The 23791-nt window shown below is 43.7% G+C and overlaps 1 protein-coding gene across 1 annotated transcript in view; it reads left to right on the top strand.

Moving 5' to 3' along the window:
* DMGDH (dimethylglycine dehydrogenase) overlaps window positions 1-23791 on the top strand; it is an 80587-nt gene that overhangs the window by 38529 nt on the left and 18267 nt on the right. Inside the window, exons 7-14 of the mRNA XM_044276113.1 lie at window positions 2021-2219; window positions 3149-3318; window positions 4107-4260; window positions 12233-12398; window positions 13169-13299; window positions 16341-16558; window positions 17280-17437; window positions 21400-21459. Of these exons, the coding sequence (XP_044132048.1) occupies window positions 2021-2219; window positions 3149-3318; window positions 4107-4260; window positions 12233-12398; window positions 13169-13299; window positions 16341-16558; window positions 17280-17437; window positions 21400-21459 (1256 nt within the window). The remainder of the gene's footprint in view (window positions 1-2020; window positions 2220-3148; window positions 3319-4106; window positions 4261-12232; window positions 12399-13168; window positions 13300-16340; window positions 16559-17279; window positions 17438-21399; window positions 21460-23791) is intronic.

Genomic DNA, 23791 nt, shown 5'->3' with positions numbered 1-23791 from the left:
AGTGGGGCACGTCAGTGCTAAGTGTATAACACTGTATAACACCCTCTAGCCAATTCACTCATGCATTTCAAAGAGGAATAGCAAAATTCAGCCTCCTTAAAAACTGTGCTCCAAAATTATTTCAAGAGGACCTTACTAAAACATACATGTAAAGAGAATGGAAAAATCTTTTGTTGGCAGTCAGGTTTATGATTTTCCCATTGTTATGCAAAGGTTAGGGAACAGTGCGGCCCTGTACTCCACCCTCACCATTGTCCCTCCCTACTTACACGATCTGTCCCAAGTGACGGCCCACAACTGGACGGCAGTCCCTTCTTAGCTAAGTGCAGGGGCCTAAACCAAAAAGAGAAAAAAGTTGTAAGATAGAAAGATGTGAAAACCAGACAGGAAAACTAGGACTGAATCAAATAACTGATAACCAACAAAGTAAATCCAGGAGATAACGTCCGAGACAAAGTCCGCAGGCAAGGCAAAGTCACAGACTAGCCAAGTCAAATTCCAGGAGGTCATGTCAGAGGCAAAGTCAAAGAAACAGGCAAAGGTCAGTGGTTGAGGGCATTAGCAGAAACAGAATCTAGCAGAATACAAGTTTGTATTCACCCTACTCCTGATAAAAGCTCTTCAAATCATATGTTTGCCTTTCTCTCCCCAGGCCCTAGCTAGTGCTGCCTGCGGTTTAGCAGTCAAAACTGCTGACACACTCCCTTTACAATGTTGGTATAATCTGTCTAAACAGTAACTTATAAATACATTGTTACTTGGTAAATACATTACATTAATTATTTGTTTATTTCTTGCAACCTGTATTATACTCCAGAGCTGCACTCACAGTTCTGTTGGTTGTTACTGGAATCAGTCAACATTTTTGTCAAACACGCCCCTAACAGTTAAAGGGGTTATCCGATTTCTGAAACATCCCCCCCCCCCCATGTGTCGGGCCCCTCACAGGTAATATATTTACCCCGCTTCCTGCTCTCAGTCCCCGCACCGCCGCTGCTGTTTCTCCCTGCACATGGATAAAAATCCGGTGTCGGGGGAAGGGGGGAGGAGCCAATGGCAGGTGGGGACAGGGACGAGCGCGAGCGGGTGATCCTAGGAAGGCTCGTTCCCGTCTCTGCCTCCCATTGGCTGCTCCCTTCCCCCGACACTGGATGTTTTCATCTGTGTGCAGGGAGAAGCAGCAGCGGCGGTGCGGGGACCAGGAGCTATACAGGGACCCGGCACATGGGGGGGGGGGGGGGGATGTTTCAGAAATCAGATAAGCCCTTTAAGTTCCTCTCATATAATGGAAGGGATATGCCTGTAGTATAAATTACAGCAGTGAATGATGGGAGATTTCATCTGTGACACCTGTAGAATTGTGAATGCAAAAATTGTTCATTAGACTTGCTGTGATTAATTAGTCAAACATAATTAAAATCTTCCAGCAGTCATTTATACATTCAGACACGTGGCAGCCATAGTCCCTGTCTAGAAGGGTGGAGAACTGTACATTTCTTGATTACTAGCACAGGCCTGTTTGTAAAATGCTGTTTATTAAACCTGGCAGCACTTTGGGTAACAAGCCCACTTTAAAGCATTTACAAACTTGCTCAACTTGCTGAGTGTTGGACCCCCATCGACCAGATATTGATGACCAATCCTGGGGATAAGTCAGAAATATTTAAGTCCTGGAATACCTATTTTACTCTATGTGCAAATTATAAGCCCTTCCACATGCTTTCGGGTCCGTGACTCCATGCCGCAAAAAATAGAACGTGTCCTATCTTTGGCCGCATCTTGCAGATCGCGGACCTAGTGAAGTCAATGGGTCTGCACTATGATGCGCGGTGCACAGAGCCAGTGCCGTGTTTTGCGGATTCATAGTTTACAGCCCACAAAATAGGTACGGCTGTCCCATGAGCGCGTGAATGCGCCCTAAAGAAGAAGTACTGTAGCTGATTGACCCGGATCAATGCAAGATGTTGTCCTTCCGTGGCCTGAAACTATTGAACAATCAAATTTGACTGTGCTCCTCTAGGTTTTGGAAAAGAATTATTTGAGTCCGATCTGGACAGGATCATGGAGCATGTGGAGGCAGCGATGGACATGGTTCCTGTGCTGAAAAATGCAGATATTATCAATATTGTTTCTGGACCTATTACATATTCTCCTGATATACTTCCCATGGTTGGACCGCATCAAGGCGTCCAAAATTACTGGGTGGCCACCGGTTTTGGGTAAGTGAATACTGATGTTGGTGCATATTAAAAATGTTTAAATAATCATGAAAGACCTTCAGCTCTACTGACATAAGGATTCTAGAACACCTTTTCTTATATCTCTGTGCTGTGCTGTTCTTCTGTATAAACTGACAACTAGATGTTACCATTTAGCTTGCCAAAGGGGGACATCCTTAAACAGCCTGACACTGACAGCACCAATTGGACAGTGTCCGTTGTGTAGGGACCCCCCCCCCCCCAAGTCATAACACCCAGTTATCAATTTATTTTTCTAGAAGTAAGAACAGAGGAAGCACTGTCAGAGCAGCATTGCAGGATGTGGCAAGAATGGGACAAAGCTTCAGTGCCCTGCAATGCTGCCACTAAGTAGGTGGCATGCAAGCAGTCTGATGAAAACAATGAAGAGGCTGCAGCATCATGGCCCCTTCAGATAGCTGAGTGGTGGGGCTGCTGAGAGTTGCACTTCTTCCGATCTGATATTGATAATTTATTCTGAGCAAAGTCCATCAATATTGTGATCCTGGAAAATCCCTTTAAGGGTCCATTCACACGTCCGTAGCGTGTTTTGCAGATCCACGGATCCGCAAAACACTGACACCGGCAATGTGCGTTCTGCATTTTGCGGACCGCACATCGCAGGCACTAATAGAATATGCCTATTCTTGTCCGTAATTGCGGACAAGAATAGGACATGTTCAATTTTTTTCGGGAACGAAATTGCGGACCCGGAAGTGCGGGTCCACAATTCCGTATCCGGGCAGCACATCGTGCGGCCCCATAGAAATGAATGGGTCCACAATTACGTTCCGCAAAATGCGGAACGAAATTGCGGACGTGTGAATGGGTCCTAAAAGAGGGTCCTAAAACTGTATTTCAGATAATTTGCTATCAGTAGTTATCACGTACTGTAATGATTATGCTTATAGCTATGGCATCATTCACGCTGGTGGAATAGGAAAATTCCTGAGTGACTGGATCATTGGGAAAGAGCCTCCTTTTGACCTCATTGAACTGGACCCAAATAGATATGGAAAATGGACTACGACAAAATACACAGCCCTGAAAGCAAGGGAGTCGTATGGATTGAACAACATTGGTATGTCTTTATTCTATATTTATGAATCAGTTTGAGCATTCTGAAATGTTATAAATAATTAAGGGATTTCTTTAAATATCTTTAGATTTGTTTGAAGGGTTTGTCTGATTATAATTTTTCTAAAGGCTCAGAACTGTCTGAAATAATAAAATAAGTCATATTTACCTTACTGCCCCCCAGTTGTTCCGCTTCCAGTGCTTCCTGGTACCCCACTGGACTCTACTCGAGGGTCCCTTTGGACAAATGACCGCTCAGTCAATCACTGGCTGAGGTGGGTCACTACTTCGGTCAGTGATTTGCTGAGCAGTCATTTCCTGTGTCTTGAGAAAGACCAAGAAATCTAAATTAGTTGTTGACGCCAAGGCATCTGAATGGAAGAAGCTGGTGACCAGGAACGTGAGCATGGCTTAATTATTGTGCACTGTTCTGAGCCTTTAAAAAAAATATCCGCTGGACAAACCCTTTAAAACAATCGCACTCGATGCAGAACTTGGCTAAGAATGTCAAGATTTCTCCTAGCTTCAATTTTATTTGACATTTTGCCTCTTGAATGTTTAACCAAGACTTCTAGCATTAAGATTAACCCCTAATGATAGAAATAACATATTGATCTGGCTAGGCCCCTCATGTTCTAGAGATCCACTTTCCCGTACGAATTAAATCCTTGGGGAATGTTGCCCTTCTCCCATGTACAGTAGGACATCTCAAGAATGTGGGGGTCTATATTGTCATTCTCCATACAAAAGCTCCAAAAATGTAAAACATTGGCGTCTTATTTCTTGATCCAGTTGGTTATCCTAAGGAGGAAAGGTTTGCTGGAAGACCAACTGAAAGAGTGAGTGGAGTTTATGAAGAGCTCAAGACTAAATGCTCCATGGGCTTCCACGCAGGATGGGAACAACCTCACTGGTTCTATAAGCCAGGAGATGATACTGAATACAAGTAAGTACAAGATGGATGCTATGGGGCCCAACAACGAGGGCAGGGGCATTTCCACTCAAAAGGTGTAGTTAGTGGTGCAATGTATGTAAGGTGGCATAGATTTTTTTGTGATATGACTGTGCATTATCCCATTATAATTACATCAATATCCCTGTACTGTGTAAACAGTGTGTTAATTAGCCATGTGCATTAGGTAAACCAATCATAAGAATTTTTAAACTTGCTGTCAAAAGTGTTCATGGCCTATGGGGACCCAAGGTTATTTATTATGCCTCTTGACTGTGTGCTTAGGGTCATTTTCTTTTTGGAAGGTGAAACATCAGCCGAGTCTGAGGTCCAGAGCACTTTAATTAAGAATATCTCTGTACTTTCCCTTAGCCTTTACAAGTCTCCCTGTCCCAGCCCCATGAAAAACAGCCCCACAGCATAATGCTGCCACCACCATGCTTCACTGTAGGGATGGTATTGGCAATGAGCAGTGCCTGGTTTTCTCCAGACATGACACTTAGAATTGAGGCCAAAAAGTTCAATCTTGGTTTCATCAGACCACAAAATGTTGTTCCTCACACTAAGGCTGGGTTCACACCCGAGCGTTTTACAGCACGTTCCTACACGCTGTAAAACGCTCAACAAGGAGAAACCAATGATTCCCTATGGGAATGGTTCTCACCTGGGCGTTTTACAGCACGTACGATCGCGCTGTAAAACACCCGACGCCCCAAGAAGTACATGAGCTTCTTTGGGGTGTCTTGTCGCGCGTTCCCGTACATAGACTTTCGGGAGCGCGCGACAATGGGCGTTCGCTTGTCTCTGTATGCGCGATTGCAAAAGCTGGTACAATCGCGCATACAGAGCGCTCCTTTCAGAACGCTCAGGTGTGAACCCAGCGTCAGAGTCCTTTAGATGTTTTTTTTTATGCAAAGTCCAGGTGGACTTTCATGTGTCCTTTACTAAGAAGAAGCTTCGCTCTGGCCACTGACATAAATTCCAGACTGGTGGAGTGTTGCAGTGATGGTTGACCTTCTGGAAGTTTCTCCCATCTGCACACAGGATCTTTGGAGATCAGCCAGAGTGACCACTGGATTATTGATTATCTCTCTTATCAAGGTCCTTTTCTACTGATTACATAGTTTGGTAGGACAACCAGCTCTAAGAAGCAGGGGAGTAACTAGAAAAGGCTGGTCTGGGGCCCCATAGCAAATTTTTGAATGCCCCTCCCCCTGCCTTTTTTGAATGAGCACATAATGGGTAAAGACATTATACACTATCAGTATCTGCGAATTGTACAATGTATAATAGTTATACCTCAACTGACAGAATAGTTCTTAAAGGGCTTCTGTCACCCCACTAAAGTGTTTTTTTTTTTTTGGGCTAGTGAAATTAGTTATATTGCGATATATCACAATATAATTGCGTTACTTACTTTGATCCAGCAGTTTCTGCAAAAAACGAAGTTTTATAATATGTAAATTCGGTCTCTAACAGCAAGTAGGGCGGCTACTTGCTGGTAGCTGCTGCAGAAATCCGCCCCCTCGTCGTGTTGATTGACAGGGCCAGCCGGGATCTCCTCCTCCGGCCAGCCCTGTCGGCATTTCAAAAATCGCGCGCCTCTGTTGATTCGGCGCAGGCGCTCTGAGATGAGAAGGCTCGTCTCCTCAGCACTCCCTCAGTGCGCCTGCGCCGATGACATCACCGAAATAGAAGACGTCATCGGCGCAGGCGCACTGAGGGAGTGCTGAGGAGACGAGCCTCCTCATCTCAGAGCGCCTGCGCCGAATTTACAGAGGCGCGCGATTTTTGAAATGGAGATCCCGGCTGGCCCTGTCAATCAACACGACGAGGGGGCGGATTTCTGCAGCAGCTAGCAGCAAGTAGCCGCCCTACTTGCTGTTAGAGACCGAATTTACATATTATAAAACTTCGTTTTTTGCAGAAACTGCTGGATCAAAGTAACACAATTATATTGTCATATATCGCAATATAACTAATTTCACTAGCCCAAAAAAAAAAAATCACTTTAGTGGGGTGACAGAAGCCCTTTAACTCCTGTTATTGATTTGCCTCGCCTTATACTATGTTTGATATCTAATTTTTAAAAATGTTTAAAACCTTCAATAAAGATGTTCATTAAAACCCCCCAAAAAAACTACAAACTATATAACTGACATTGACATAGTATAAAAACAGCTATATTCCAGCTGTAAGCAGACTTTTTCAATCTTGCTATCAGAATGGATATTATAATTTTGCTTAATTCAATGTCTTCTTTGAGATTATAAAAAAATATTTTCCTTTTTTAAGGTTATATGCATATGGTGCATATTTTGCGCAGATTTTCCACACTGTTTTTCATGTGGAAAATAAGTTTTAAAATTTACGGTAGTTTTGGTCAGTAACAAAACTTTTCAGGGTAGCTATTCATCATGCTCTGCAGGTTTGATTTTTTATTTATACTTACAGTGAGGAACAGAAGTATTTGAACACCCTGCGATTTTGCAAGTTCTCCCGCTTAGAAATTCAAAGGTCTGAAATTCATATTGTAGGTGCTTTACCACTCTGGGAGACAGAATTAAAAAAAAATAAGGAAATCACATTGTATGATTTTTAAATGAATTTATTTGTCTTGCACTGCTGAACATAAGTATTTGACCACCTGAGAGACAGCAATAATTCTGGCTCTCAAAGACCTATTACTGTGCCTTTAAAAGGCCCCCCTCTACTCCACTCATTAATCTAACTTAGTAGCACCTGTCTGAGCTCTTTAAAGACCCCTGTCCACCCCACAGTCAGTCAGATGCCAACTACTCAACTACTACCATGGGCAAGACCAAAGACCTGTCAAAAGACACCAGAGACAAAATTGTGATACTCCAAGGCTGGAAAGGGCTACGGGACAATTGCCAAGCAGCTTGGTGAAAATAGATAAACTATTGGAGCAATTGTTAGAAAATTGAAGAGGCTAAAGACGACAGTCAGTCTCCCTCGGACTGGGGCTCCATGCAAGATCTCACCTCGTAGGGTAACACTGATGATAAGAAAAGTGAGGAATCACCCCAGAACTACAAGGGAGGAGCTGGTCAATGACATGAAGAGAGCTGGGACCACAGTTTCAAAGGTCACTGTCGGTAGAACACTACGCCCTCGTGGTTTCAAATCATGCTTTGTACGAAAGGTTCCCCTGCTCAACTCATCACATGTCCAGGCCCGTCTGAAGTTTGCTAATGACCATCTGGATGACCCAGAGGAGGCATGGGAGAAAGTCATGTGGTCAGATGAGACCAAAGTAGAACTTTTTAGTCTACCCTTCACTCGTGTTTGGAGTTAAAAGAAGCAGGGCTCTAGATGGCTACCAAAATGGTCGCCAATGCGACTTAGAATTTACAAATGGAGACAAGACTTTTTAGTCTTGTCACCATTTGCGACTAGACGTGCCGCTGCAGCTCTGCTGTTGAATACAGCGGCGGGGCACAGGAGATGATAGTTCTCTGTCCCGCTGCTGATGTTCTTCTCAGCAGCGCAGTGGAGAAGGAGTCTCCCCCCCCCCCCCCCCCCCGTGCTCCTGCCGCCAATAAGACCTGTTAATACAAATACAGGAGGCGGGTGCCGGAATAAGACCTGTTAATACAAATACAGGAGGCGGGTGCCGGAATCAAATAGCCGGCACCCGACCTCTATGACAGGGAGCTGCGATCAGAGGCAGTTAACCCCTCAGCTGCGGTACCTGAGGGGTTTGATCGCAGCTAACCCCTCAGCTGCGGTACCTGAGGGGTTAACTGCAGCGGATCGCAGCTCCCTGTCATAGAGGTCGGGTGCCGGCTATTTGATTCCGGCACCCGCCTCCTGTATTTGTATTAACAGGTCAGTTATCTTCATTGGTAGTGCAGTGCGCCCCCCCCAACACCCCAGTATAATAAACATTGGTGGCGCAGTGCGCCCCCCCCCCAACACCCCAGTATAGTAACCATTGGTGGCGCAGTGCCAATGAGGGTAAAAAAATAAAATAAAAAATAACTCACCTCCTCCAATTGATCGGGTAGCTGCCGGTCTCCTGTTATTTCTTCAGGACCTGTCAAAGGACCTGTGGTGACGTCACTGAGCTCATCACATGGTCCATTACCATGGGGATGGATCATGTGATGTACAAACCGGATTCCAAAAAAGTTGGGACACTATACAAATCGTGAATAAATACTGAATGCAATGATGTGGCGGTGCCAACTTCTAATATTTTATTCAGAATAGAACATAAATCACGGAACAAAAGTTTAAACTGAGAAAATGTACCATTTTAAGGGAAAAATATGTTGAATCAGAATTTCATGGTGTCAACAAATCCCAAAAAAGTAGGGACATGGCCATTTTCACCACTGTGTGGCATCTCCCCTTCTTCTTACAACACTCAACAGACGTCTGGGGACCGAGGAGACCAGTTTCTCAAGTTTAGAAATAGGAATGCTTTCCCATTCTTGTCTAATACAGGCCTCTAACTGTTCAATCGTCTTGGGCCTTCTTTGTTGCACCTTCCTCTTTATGATGCACCAAATATTCTCTATAGGTGAAAGATCTGGACTGCAGACTGGCCATTTCAGTACCCGGATCCTTCTCCTACGCAGCCATGATGTTGTGATTGATGCAGAATGTGGTCTGGCATTATCTTGTTGAAAAATGCAGGGTCTTCCCTGAAAGAGATGACGTCTGGATGGGAGCATATGTTGTTCTAGAACCTGAATATATTTTTCTGCATTGATGGTGCCTTTCCAGACATGCAAGCTGCCCATGCCACACGCACTCATGCAACCCCATACCTTCAGAGATGCAGGCTTCTGAACTGAGCGTTGATAACAACTTGGGTTGTCCTTGTCCTCTTTGGTCCGGATGACATGGCGTCCCAGATTTCCCAAAAGAACTTCGAATCGTGACTCGTCTGACCACAGACCAGTCTTACATTTTGCCACACTCCATTTTAAATGATCCCTGGCCCAGTGAAAACGCCTGAGCTTGTGGATCTTGCTTAGAAATGGCTTCTTCTTCGCACTGTAGAGTTTCAGCTGGCAACGGCGGATGGCACGGTGGATTGTGTTCACTGACAATGGTTTCTGGAAGTATTCCTGAGCCCATTCTGTGATTTCCTTTACAGTAGCATTCCTGTTTGTGGTGCAGTGTCGTTTAAGGGCCCGGAGATCACGGGCATCCAGTGTGGTTTTACGGCCTTGACCCTTACGCACAGAGATTGTTCCAGATTCTCTGAATCTTCGGATGATGTTATGCACAGTTGATGATGATAGATGCAAAGTCTTTGCAATTTTTCGCTGGGTGATATTGCTTCACTATATTTCTGCGCAACATTGTGGGAATTGGTGATCCTCTACCCATCTTGGCTTCTGAGAGACACTGCCACTCTGAGAAGCTCTTTTTATACCCAATCATGTTGCCAATTGACCTAATTAGTGTTAATTGGTCTTCCAGCTCTTCGTTATGCTCAAATTTACATTTTCCAGCCTCTTATTGCTACTTGTCCCAACTTTTTTGGGATTTGTTGACACCGTGAAATTTTGAATCAACATATTTTTCCTTTAAAATAATACATTTACTCGGATTAAACGTTTGATCTGTCATCTACGTTCTATTACAAATAAAATATTGACATTTGCCATCTCCACATCATTGCATTCAGTTTTTATTCACAATTTGTTTAGTGTCCCAACTTTTTTTGGAATCCGGTTTGTACCATGTGATGAGCACAGTGATGTCACCACAGGTCCTTTGACAGGTACTGAAGAAAGAACAGGAGACCGGCAGCTACCCGATCAATTGGAGGAGGTGAGTTAATTTTTTAATTTATTTTTTAACCCTCAATTGACCTTCTACTAAGCATTCTAAATTAAGAATGCTATTATTTTCCCTTATAACCATGTTATAAGGGAAAATAACACAGTGAATAGACTTTCATCCTAGCAACCATGCGGATGCTTGTGATTTTCACGCAGCCCCATTAACTTCTATGGGGCCTGCGTTGCGTGAAAAACGCACAACCTAGAGCATGCTGCGATTTTCACGCAACGCACAAGCCCCATAGAAGTGAATAGGTCCGGATTCAGTGCGGGTGCAATTGGTTTACCTCACGCATTGCACCCGCGCAGAAATCTCGCCCATGTGAAAGGGGCCTAAGGGTGAATAGGACAGGGGTTCCAGCCCCTTAGGGGGCTAATAGTAAGTAATAAAATAACACAAACACTAAGGCTACTTAACACTTGCGACAGTGTGATCCGGCTGGCAGTTCCGTGATCGGAACTGCCTGTCGGATCCGCCGATCTGGATGTGAATGAAAGCATTTGTGAGACGCATCCGGATGCGGATCCATCTCACAAATGCATTGCAAGAATTAATCCATCTCTCCGCTTGTCATGCGGACAGACAGATCTGTCTTCTATCTTTTTTCACATACAGGACGGATCCTGCATTCCGGTATTTTAAACGCCGGATCCGGCACTAATACATTCCTCTGGGGAAAAAAGCCGGATCCGGCATTCAGGCAAGTCTTCAGTTTTTTTCGCCGGAGATAAAACCGTAGCATGCTACGGTTTTATCTTTTGCCTGATCAGTCAAAATGACTGAACTGAAGACATCCTGATGCATCCTGAACGGATTACTCTCCATTCAGAATGCATGGGGATATGCCTGATCAGTTCTTTTCCGGTATAGAGCCCCTGTGACGGAACTCTATGCCGGAAAAGAAAAACGCTAGTGTGAAAGTACCGTAAAATATTAAATTTAAATCCTCCCCTTACCAATTTTACATATGAAACATATTACATAGCGCTGCGTCCAAAAAGTCCAAACTATTAAATTATTAAAAAATAGCTCCTATGCAGTGAGCGCCGTAACAGAAATAAATAAATAAATAAAAACCATGCGATTCGCCATTTTTTTAGTCACCTTGTCACCCCACAAAATAGGATAGGACTGTATTATGGGCCGAACGTTTCATAAAATGCAAAATGCACACGGCTTTTTTTGGTGTTTTTTTTTTTTTTTGCGTGGTATTGAGTATCGCAATACTTTTTTATGGTGACGAAAGCGAATCAAAATTTTGATATTGAAGCAACCGTACGCCGATCTGATCGGTGTAGCGTTGTCACAATGCCAACATTTTGATTCGGTTTTGATTTGGCGACTAAAAATTTAATTTGGCTCCTAAATTTTTCAGTTCAGGAGCCAATGGCTACTAGGTATTTTTTTAGTCTGGAGCACTGAGAAGGATGAGTTGCATCCCAAGAACACCATCCCTACTGTGAAGCATGGGGTGGTAACATCATGCTTTGGGGGTGCTTTTCTGCGAAGGGGGCAGGACAACTGCACTGTATTAAGGAGAGGATGAATGGGGCCATTTATTGTGAGATTTTTAGCAACAACTTCCTTCCCTCAGTCAGAGCATTGAAGATGTGTCGTGGCTGGGTCTTCCAACATGACAATGACCCGAAGCACACAGCCAGGATAACCAAGGAGTAGCTCTGTAAGAAGCATATTAAGGTTCTGGAGTGGCCTAGCCAGTCTCCAGACCTAAATCCAATAGAACATCTTTGGAGGGAACTTAAACTCTGTGTTGCTCAGCGACAGCCCTGAAACCTGACAGATCTAGAGGAGATCTGTGTGGAGGAGTGGGCCAAAATCCCTGCTGCAGTGTGTGCAAACCTGGTCAAGAACTACAGGAAACTTTTGACCTCTGTAATTGCAAACAAAGGCTTCTGTACAAAATATTAACACTGATTTTTTCAGGAGTTCAAAAACTTATGTTCAGCAGTGCAAGACAAATTTTTTATTTTATTCTGTCTCTCAGTTTGAATGCATCTACAATGTAAATTTCAAACCACTCCATGATTTCTAAGTGGGAGAACTTGCAAAATTGCAGGGTGTTTAAATACTTCTTTTCCTCACTGTAACATTTTTTGCATGTTTTGCTTACATTTTTTAGACCTAGTTTTCGGAGAACAAACTGGTTTGAGCCAGTGAGGCGAGAATATAACCAAGTGATGGAAAAAGTGGGAGTGATTGACCTGTCACCATTTGGCAAATTTATTGTAAAAGGGAAAGACGCAATTACGTTTTTGGACCATCTGTTAGCAAACACGATTCCAAAGGTTAGTAATGGGAAAGTGAGATGGAGTAAATTATATCTATTTTAGGTAAAGTATATTTTACTGGTTATATATTAAGTAGAAATTAGCAAAAAAAAGCCCCCCTCAATTGACCAAGGTATGATACAATGGGCAAATGGATTTACCTAGTATTAAATTCTCCTTTAAACATCCATTAGCCCAAATGAAATTGCTAATTTATTAGAAAATCTTGAACCTGCTGGATTTATACTCTTCTATTAGGTTATAATCTCCATTCTAGGTTTCACACTCTTGTTTATGTAGAAGGACAGTTGAAATTACGTGGCCACATATCCCATGCTGTGGTGGTGGATTGTACTCCACATAATGGCTAGCCTCACATCTGCGTTAAAGATTCCATTATGAAGATATTTTTTAAATGGTCTTCAATGAAAACTATCCTAGTTTTCTGTGGTATACAGTTGGTATGCAGATCAAGGACCTAAAATTTGGGATGTTAAATTGGGTAGTCATATCTTGTAGTTGCTAATATATTTGGTAGGTTATCAATAAATACGGGAGAGATGAAAGGGACTTTGACCACAGGATATCACTACACAAGATCAGTTTGTAATCTGTCACCATAGAGCAAAAGAAGTCTTTGTAGGAGCTGTAAACTCAAAAGTATCGAAAAGTTTACCCATTATTTTATTTTAGATACACTGGAGCAATAGAATTAGTTGTAATGGTGGATGGACATTCCACCAATTACATTATTATAACCAAGATTTGGTGGGTTTTTTTTTACACAGGAGGGTTTCACAAACATAAGCCACATGCTGACTCCAAGAGGCCGTGTCTATGCTGAGCTCACTGTTTCACACCTGTCCCCTGGAGAGTTTCTACTCATTACTGGATCTGGATCAGAATTACATGACCTGAGGTATGTCCAGCATTTCATGGATTCCCATAAAGAAACACTTTCAAGAGTATCAGGAACAATGAGGAGGCCCTATATTGTATATGGAGGGAGCAAGTTGGAACTCAAGCATTGGCATAGTCTGTATTTAATACATAAGAAAATATAAAATAGTAGTCTGGAATCTGCAGTATTTGCCACAAGACCCGAAGGAGCAAAGTATGGGAGTGGTAGTGGCTCTGGCTGCAAAAGTTATTCACTGTGGAAATCCTCAGTCACACTGACCCTCCCTAGAGCCGGACAATGACAGGAGGATGCACCCTTTCTTCCGTTGGTACACACCCTGATGTTGGGGCTCCTGCCTGATTGTAGTTAGGGTGCCCTTGGTGTTATGACTGTTGCATGGGTGCAAGGCAAGAGATGTAGATGCTGTGGCTGGAGAATGGTAACTAAGCCAGTTATAGAAAATAGACATGTCTCTCTTTACTAAAGTGAAGAACAGGAGTTGTAGTACATCCAAATGTATCAAAACACAGTTCCAAACAATTCACAGTGCAAATCTTTCCTCATAGCAATGTATGGATGTGAGCAAGGATGGGGGTTGTAGTATTTCTTCCCTCTATCTCTCCAAAGTCTCTCTCTAAGGCTGGCAATATTTCTCAGCAATGATGGCTGTAATTCCCAGCCAAAGGGTAGAGGATTAAGATACAACTGGATAGGACCATGTCAAAATGTGGAAGGGTGAATTAGCAATGTCTCTCTTTCTGCAGTAAAGTCTCCATCCACAGCAAATACCTTACTGACTGACTCCAATGATCGACTGTGCAGATTCTGGACGTTCTTGGTTCTTTCTTTCCTCTCTAGAGTACTGTAAAGTACAGATGGCTTTCTTAATGCAAATCTCCAAGGAGTGAGCACATGGAGCTCCTCTCACATCCTCAGGTAGAACTAGGCTCACACACTGACTGAACTAGTGGCGGTTCTAAGTCCTTCACTTAGCTTCCTACAAGGGTAGAGTCAGGATTGTTAACCCTGACTGATCCACTATACTGGGTAGTACAATACATAAGAACATATAATAAAAAAAACTAGAAACAATTTTGCAAGTACCTATTCTGGGGTACTGGGATTCTACTCATGTATTACAGCAGATAACAGTCCAAGATCCTGGTAACAGATTCCCTTTAATGTGTAATTTGAAATGAATGGAGTTTTACAGGATTAGAAAAACATGTCCTCTTTCTTCCAAGGACAGCGCCACACCCTGGTCCTGTGTGGGGGTATTTACATCTCTACAAAATCACAGGGAAAGTGCATTTCTCATATATGTACATGATGACGTGAAATCACTCTAGAAACGGAAATATGATATTTCAACAGAAGATGACATTATATCTCAGTTACTGTAGTTTTTTCTTTTTACAAACGTGTACACACATATCACAGACAGGCATGAAGCACGTGGTGCTAAATGGGTATGTCAAAGTTTAAACACTATTTTACATTAAGATCTATTTTGAGCGACAGCAGGTGTAACAGAGCTGCAGTATTACTTTACAGTAACACAACGCACAAGCTGTGTGCATGTGATATAGAGGTGTGTTTGTGTACAGTACAGTGATATTTGCTGTGCTTTTTCCAATATGGCACTGGGATAAAATATGACACAGGTGCAATGATTGGTGGGGAAGGGTATATCAGTGACCTAGACCAACATGGGAACACACAAGTGCATGTGCAGCATCCCTCACAGGGGACTTAGGGCAAATCTATGATGCAGTTTATATGTTATATATAGTTTTTTTATGTATATTTCTATAGCGATGCTGCCACTGCCACTGAGAAACTGCATTGTAAGACCTGTTGGTCACATGGCCTCCTTTAGGAGCCCTCAAGGAAAAATAGTGTTGTGCTGTTGAGATCACTGTTTGTAAGGCATAGGGATTCTCCTGTAAACATCAGTAATCAGGCGTATACCCTGTAGCTCTTCAAAGAATGAACACAAAGGCCCGATGATGCTGTGTCTGTGACATTCTACTAGGTGGGGTTAGAGACATATAAAGGACAGCCCTTCCCACCAGTTGGAGTCATGCACGCTGTTGCTGTGCAAGTCTCCCCGTGTTAACCGGCCATATGGTGTGATGACGTGTGCTACTCCAGCTTAGAAGCATTAGGGAGCCAAAGCTGGTGCTAGGGGCATCTCAACTTGTAGCCGATTGTCTAGACAGACTCTGTAGGAGAAAAGAAATCACATCGTAGACCACTGCTGTCTCTAGGAGCACGCTGTCCAAGCTGCAAAGCCAAACTGTCACAATACCACTGTATCAGGGAGGTCCCATGGGCTGTCACATAGGGAATCAAGAACCTGCCCCAAACTGTGGACTGAATTGTCCGTATTATTGAAAGAACTCTGCCTCTCTGCAGGAGACAAATGTGCTATCCTGCTAGAGGCCGGACGGCTACTGTTCCAGAAGGCTGCCCCCTCTTTAATGTATTTCATTCAGTAAAGTTGACTGTGTTGCCGCATAGAACCATGTTAGTGCCATTTTCCTTATTGCAACTTCAACTGTGCCATACTACACCTTGATATTTGGTGAAATGTCCTAGGCCCAGCCTTAAATGTAGACAAGGAATCCTGAGAAAATCAGCCCAGAAACTGCAGAACTGTGAATGAAACAGGGGTGGATATACTGTTGGTGTAGGGAGACCTAAGACAAGGGGGGCCCATAGCACAATAAGAAAAATCACCAAGGTTCCCTTAGCTCAAAATTACTGATGGATTCTGATCCATCAGATAAAACCGTGAATAGAGAGTCATAGGAAGGACTAAGGAGAACTATGAAGAGCCCTGAACTCTTGATACATAAATTGTTAATCAGGGCCCACACACAATTCTTGCGCAGCGGCCCACCACTTTCTATGTCTGCCTGGAATGAAGCCTTGGACAGTACTACAGGCTGCAACTCATTTCAGGATGAGTAATGGAATGTATTTACAAAAATTCAATGTAAGATAGTGTTCAAAGGTGCTTTAATTTTGCTTCCATGTGTATTCTGTATTAACAGGTGGATAGAAGAATTTGCAACACAAGGAAAGTATAATGTGGAGATTGTGAATGTGACAGACGAGGTGGGAGTTCTCGGAGTAGCAGGACCGCTATCCAGAAAGGTTCTTCAAAAATTAACATCTGAGGACTTGAGTGAATCTGCATTCAAATTTCTACATGGTAGAAGAATGAATATCGCTGGTATCCCAGTAACAGCCATAAGAATATCCTACACAGGTGAGAACATAACTTAAATAGACTGCACCTTTCATAATTTATTTGTAGTTTTCCTGGTGGTTAATATATTAGCCCTGGTGGTTTAGTGATTATGACCAAATATCCTTGAGGCCTGGTATGGTTTCAGGTGAATACTTTAATATGGAGGTTTAGGGTCATTTAGCTGGTAGATAACAGCTATAATAGAGAACATCCTTCAGGATCTAGGGTAGCGTATGACTTAATACATACTATCCCTGAGGTTCTATAGTGGATTTGGGGTTAATACATATTATTCCTGGTGGCCTAGTAAGCGTTAGATATCTACACATATTATCTTTTAAGGTTTAGGAACTAATGCTTCATATCACTGGTAGTCTTTGGTGGTTTAGGGACCAGGTCCCCTCTCATCCATTTACTGTAACAGGAGGCTGAAGACTTCCCTAACTGTACTGCACAGGTCATGCAGCTTACAGTTGTGATATTGCGATCGCATGAGATTCCTTCCCAGTTACTAAGCTTAGAGAGCAATGCAGACATTGACTAGGTGGTGGAGGGGGATTGAAGGCCCCATGAACCCTCAAAGAGAAACAATACAAACCAATATCAGCTTCTCTTTGTGAGCTAAAACTGTATTCTGCCATTTTCTAACATGAAGATGTCAGAAATTATTTCCATTTTTTTTTGTGTTTTTATCATTTGTCTTTTCCGTTGAGTCAATGACCTTGGTGATGCGCCCTAGGTGAGCTGGGCTGGGAGCTGTACCACAAGAGGCAGGACACATCGGTGCTGTACAACAAGATCATGCAGGCCGGGGACGAAGAAGGGATTGATAACTTTGGTACATATGCCATGAATGTGCTAAGACTGGAGAAAGGTTTCCGTGCCTGGGGAGCAGAGGTAAGATACATGTATCCAGGTCTAGGAAAGACTCACTGATATTTTTTTTCTTAAAGGTGAATTACGCAGATTTCTTTGTACTCTTTTCTGCTTACGTTTTTTTTTTATACAGGGTAGCACATGAAAAAGTAGCCTGTCTCCAGCAATAGCATGACAAGATGAACAAGCAAGTTTTTTTTTTAATTACCCACAAGCCACAGAAGATGCTGAAATTGGTCCCCGTTCAGGTGTCTGCATCTTTGGGCAGGTCGGGTTATGTTGGCTGGTACTGCTTGGGATGCTGCGGATAGTGTTTGTGATGTTTTGCTTGAGTTCCTCCCGGGGATGTGGATTGTTAGCGGACACTTTCTGGTTTCAATTTTCCCACAGAAAAAAATTGCATGAGGACAATTCTGGGGAACGTGGTGGCCATAACCCCTTGCTCACAGTTCGCTCCTCAGTAAACAGTTCATGAACCCGTCCAGTGAGTTCCGCGAGGTGCGGCATGTTCCCCATCTTGTTGGAAAAAGCACATTTTTTCTTCTACAGCATCACTACTGAAGAGCTGCACGCAGTATCAGCCGACATCATCCGACCTGTCCAAAGATGCATAGACTGGGGACCACTTTCAGCATCTTTTGTGACTTGTGGGTAATAAAAAAAAAACAAAAAACTGTCCACTTGCTCGTTCATCTTGTCATACTATCGCTGAAGGCGGGCAAATCTTTCGTGGGACACCCTGTATAAAAGGTGTTGCAAAGATTACATATGTTGATTCTCAGGATAGATCCTAAATATCAGATCAGTGGGAGTCTGATTTTCTGCACCTTCGGCCATCATCTGTTTGAAGGGACTACGATGCTCGTGTGAACACTGAATCCTCTACAATGTTTACCTCCACGCGGTCTGCTTTGTAGTGGTGGTACAGTGTAATTACAGCTTCCTTTCCAAATTAAGTGAATAGGACGAACAGCTGTAATTATCCTGCACTGGTGCTACAAAGGAGACGGTGTGCAGGTAAACATTAAAGAGCATGCAGCACTCATGTGAGCATCATGGCTCCTTCAAACAGCTGGTTGTTGAGGATGCCAGGAGTTTGAACCCCACTGATCTGATACCGATGACCTATCCTGAGGCTGCTAATTAACATTACCAGCTGATCAGCTGTTAGAAGAGGCCAACGTTCCGTGAGCGCTGCGGTCTTTTCCGAGGCCTGTGACATCACTGTACACCAGAAAATCAAACAGCGGTGGCAGCATCTCCCATCATTCCATCTTTATTAGGACTTCACAGCATACAAAAAAATCTGCAACGTTTCGGCTGTACAACAGCCTTTGTCAAGCATAAAAAACATATGGCAGAATGGCATATAAATATATTTATATTAAATTTTACCACAAAGGCTGTTCAGCTGTACAGCCGAAACATTGCTGATTTTTTTGTATGCTGTGAAGTCCTAATAAAGATGGAATGATGGGAGATGCTGCCACCGCTGTTTGATTTTCATGTATTCTCTGGCTGATTGGATCCATGGCTGGTGCGGGGCTGTTGCAATTCCCTATAACAAGTTGATTGCTGCTCCTACACATTTGTTTCTATCACTGTACACCAGTCACATGGCGTATTTGCAGCTCAGCCCTATTGAAGTCAATGGGGATGAGCTGAGATACTAAGCACAGCCACTATACAATGTACGCATTGTGCTGTCTGGAGCCTGCCATGCTCACCAGAGGATACGTCATCATTATCCCTTCCTGGATAACCCCTTTAACATCCAATGAACAGCAGTTATCACCTATCCAGATGATAAATGTCTGATCACTGGGTGTCCCTGAGTCCCCCATTTGAATGTTATGGTGGTGCACATGTACTGTAGGCCCACTGCTCCATTTACTGTGAATGTATAGGACTAACAATGTGCTGTGTACGGTGCATCAGTCCCCTAGAAGTGAATGAAACTTAGGACCAACATTCGCCTACCATTCCATTCAAATTGGGAACTCGGGGACCCCCATTCATCCAACTGCTGAGGGTCTCAGTAATCGATTATACAGTTATCACCTGTCCTGTATATGCTGTTCCTGAGACAGTGGCGTACATAGAGAAGTAAGGGCCCCATAGGAAGGATCAAACCAGGCCCCCCAAACAGGACAGAAGGGTTTCCGCCTAAAACCCTTTCAATGACCCTTGTGCCATTTTTTTCTACTGCCTCATTTGCTAAAAGTTGTTCCTTTAGACTAGAGGGTAGAGTCCTGACCAAGTTTTTACCCCCAGTAGAAGAGGGGATGATCCCAACTGGGCCCCCTCTTGTCCTGGGCCCCATAGCAGTAGCATGGTCTGCCACTATGGTAGTTACACCCCGTCCTGAGATCATCAATTTAGATCATCAGACAGCTGCTTTTCAGCTTGGAGCTGGCAGCGGGGTCCAACTCCCTAGCAAACAGCTGCCAAAAGATGCATGGCCAGCCAGGAACGTCTCCATTTCTCCTGCAGGGGCTGCCACCAGGAAAATGTAGTATTACACAGCAGCCATATGGATGAATTGCTGTTTATGTAATACATGGGCTCAAGTCCTTGCATTGTCCTCTTCTGATATATTATAGTCAGCCATCGCTATTCAGTTTTTAGGAAAAGTGGATGACAACTTATATGAGTGTTCTGCACACATTCACACGTGGGGGATTGGTTGTGAATTTTCGGATCAGATTGTATACCAGGGATCAGCAACCTTCGGCACGCCAGCTGTTGTGAAACTACAATTTCCAGCATGCCCCATTCATTTCTATGTGAGTTCTTAGAAGAGTAGAACAAGTATGCATGTTGGGAGTTGTAGTTTCACAACAGCTGGAGTGCCGGAGCTTGCCTACCCCTGTTCTATACAGTACAATGTGATGAGTTTCAGGGCATGATTTAAAAACTAACAACCTGCAGCATGAATCTGCTGTGGATTCCCAGCAGAAGGCAAATTAAAATGAGTTAAATACAAGTTTTCATCCACAGGTAAACCATATCAGTCTGTACAGTGTGAACATGTCCTTAGGCTCCATTCACACGTCCGCAATTCCGTTCTGCATTTTGCGGAAGGGAATTGCGGACCCATTTATTTCTGCATTCATTTTCTATTAAGTGCCGGCGATGTGCGGTCCACAAAATGCGGAACGCACATTGTCGGTGTCCGTGTTTTGCACATCCGCAAAACACACACGGACGTCTGAATGGAGACTAAAAGAGGATTTTTTTAGGACATATTCATGCATATGGATGTCAAAAGTAGGTTTCCTCATGACACCCCCCTCATAGCCGGGGCAAAGAGCCACTAAGGGTCCATTCACACGTGTGTGTGTGGATCTGCAAAACACGGACATCGGCGATGTGCATTTCGCATTTTGCGGACCGCACATTGCCGGCACTAAATAGAAAATGCCTATTCTTGTCCGCAATTGCGGACAAGAATAGGACATGTTCTATATTTTTCGGGATCGGAATTGAGGACCCGGAAGTGCAGATCCGCAATTCCGGACCCATAGAAATGAATGGGTCCGCAATTCCGTTCTGCAAAATGTGGAACGAAATTGCGGACGTGTGAATGGACCCTAAAGGAAACTGTAATGTACATACATATAAATACACTGGCTCATCACTACCTCCCACACATTTGCCGTTATTCATTAAGTATGCTGTCATCAGTATGAATAACAGGGGCACACGGCTAGAGAATAACGCTGACTGGTCTTGGAAAGCTAGCTGCTCAGAAAAGAAGGGTAAAATAGCATTAAAAAATGTAATGGATATTGTTCCTGAGGGGTCTGAAAAGGTCCTTTGCCCCAAAAGGTGACACCAGTACTGTCAATGATATGTGAGGGGTTGTAATAAGGGACGTATTGTAGGTGTGATTCCGAGTTGATGGACCCTTTTTGTGAAATTCTAATAAACCATCATCCAAAAAACATCAACATTTTGCTTCTATTTTTTTTTTTTTTAAGATGAATTGTGACACAAACCCTCTGGAGGCCGGACTGCACTACTTTATAAAGCTAAACAAGGTAGGTGGGAAAACCCATATTTCCCAAGTGTTGTGCCTGTGGCGGAACTAATCAATAGATTTTTGCACTAATCTATCAGTTAGAACCTACTGTAGAACAGGGACATGCATGCATGAAAAGTGGATATTTCACAAAACAATTTAGTGTCCCTCTTTGAGCCTCTGAAATGTTTAGAGGGTGTGATCAGGCATACTGTTCTCATTCTATTCTGCTTTACAAATGGCACTGAAAGATCTGCCTGGGACTGGTCAGATGCAGTGCACAACACTGCTCCCTAGTGGCTGATAATGATATAACAGGTATGTACTTTGGTTTAGATGAGTGGGGAATTTATTAAAGGGCTTCTGTCACCCCCCATTGTGCAATTTTTATTAGCCGACATTAGCAATTTGCTAGTGCCAGCTGAATGCAATCATACATGTCCTACCTTTTGTCTGTGGCTTATTTCTTGCAAAAAATCATACTTTTATCATTTCTTCACTACCACTGTACTTGGGCGTGTACTTGCTGGTAGCCGCCGCATCTGCCGCTTCTAGACACGCCCCATCTCCTCTTGATAGACAGGGCCAGCGAGCGTTCTCCTCCTCCCGCTGGCCCCGTCTGCTGCTGAATTCTCATGCCTGCGCCTTAACGTTCCTCGATCGGCACAGACGTACTGAGTGAAGGACACACGCTTGCCAGCTCCTTCCTCAGTGCGCCTGCACCGATTACGTCACACTACACCCGGAAGAGAAGACTGCCGGCATCAGCGATAATCGGCAGTCTTCTCTTCCGGGTGTAGTGTGACGTAATCGGCGCAGGCGCACTGAGGAAGGAGCTGGCAAGCGCGCGTCCTTCACTCAGTACGCCTACGCCAATCGAGAAACGTTACGGCACAGGCGCGGGAATTCAGCAGCAGACGGGGCCAGCGGGAGGAGGAGAACGCTCGCTGGCCCTGTCTATCAAGAGGAGATGGGGCGTGTCTAGAAGCGGCAGATGCGGCGGCTACCAGCAAGTACACGCCCAAACTTGCTGGTAGTTAAGAAATTTGCATATGATAAAAGTATGATTTTTACAAGAAATAAGCCACAGACAAAGGTAGGACATGTATGATTGCACTCAGCTGGCACTAGCAAATAGCTAATGTCGGCTAATGAAAATTGCACTATGGGGGGGGGGTGACAGAAGCCCTTTAAGTCTTATTTAAAAAAAAAAAAGTGCTGCAGTAAGGTGCATCAGATTTATTAATGGATGCTTAATGAATTCGGGGCATCTTCTAGCAGTCTATGTGCTAGAATAGCAAACCTACACCAGCTATGAGCTGATTTCTTATATAAATTATAGTAGATCCCTGGCAATTTTTTTTAAAGTGCTGTGAGAGCCATAAAAACGCCCCAAAACCCCCAAAAATATGAAGAAAGGATGTGCTCCTGAGAGACAGAAATGGCACACACCCTGAGCGTGATATAAATCTAGCAGAGCAATTGGAGCAATGAACGGAGAGATCTCTGGATCCATGTGAGGCACAGGGCTGCTTCGAGCTTTGTTAGAGACTGTCATGTCCTATCTGATCTTACATTAATCATGCAATAACCCCTGTAAAGGGAACCTGTCATCAACTTCATGCTGTCCATACTATCGGCAGCATAAAGTACAGGCAGGTGAGTTGACTTCAGCGGTCTGTCATTTATAAGATAAAAGTAAATGGTTACCGAGAACCAACATCACAATCATTGCAGACTGGGCCTGGAAGAGTCACAGTCACCCGAAAAGAGTCACGGTTATTCATGGATTCCTGCTCTCCTGCCCACCTGCTGATGACTGACCGTCTTCTACCTAGTTTTCTCCCTCTCTCTCTCTCTCTAGGAGAGAACTGCCAATCATCAGCAGATGGACAGGAGAGCAGGAGATTAGGAATAACCAGGACTCTTCTCAGGTAGATTTGACTCTTTTCCAGGCCTGGGCTGCAATGGTTATGATGCTGGTTCTCAGCAACCACTTACTTTTAGCTCATGAGTGACACACTGCTGACATCAGCATTTCTGTCACTAATTTATGCCCTCAGTGAGGTCAGCATAAAGTTAATGATAGGTTCCCTTTAAGTGACCATAAAGACAATTTATTAAACAAAATAACACCAATCTTTTAGAAGGTTCCATGATATCAGAACATATCCAGTCCCCTACTATAGAAAGTAATGGCATATTGCTAGTTAGGATGTGCCATCACTTCCTAATCAATGGAGGTCCAACTGCTGAGATTGAAGGGCCCACAGCACTAATAAAATTCTACCTCCTCCTCACAGATTCCCCCTGCACAGTGATACTCCTAGCTACATTCAGTGCAGGGGACT

This window comes from Bufo gargarizans, chromosome 1, assembly GCF_014858855.1.
Source record: "Bufo gargarizans isolate SCDJY-AF-19 chromosome 1, ASM1485885v1, whole genome shotgun sequence".
In the NCBI taxonomy this organism is placed as follows: domain Eukaryota; kingdom Metazoa; phylum Chordata; class Amphibia; order Anura; family Bufonidae; genus Bufo; species Bufo gargarizans.
This window is presented reverse-complemented; position numbering and strand designations above follow the sequence as displayed.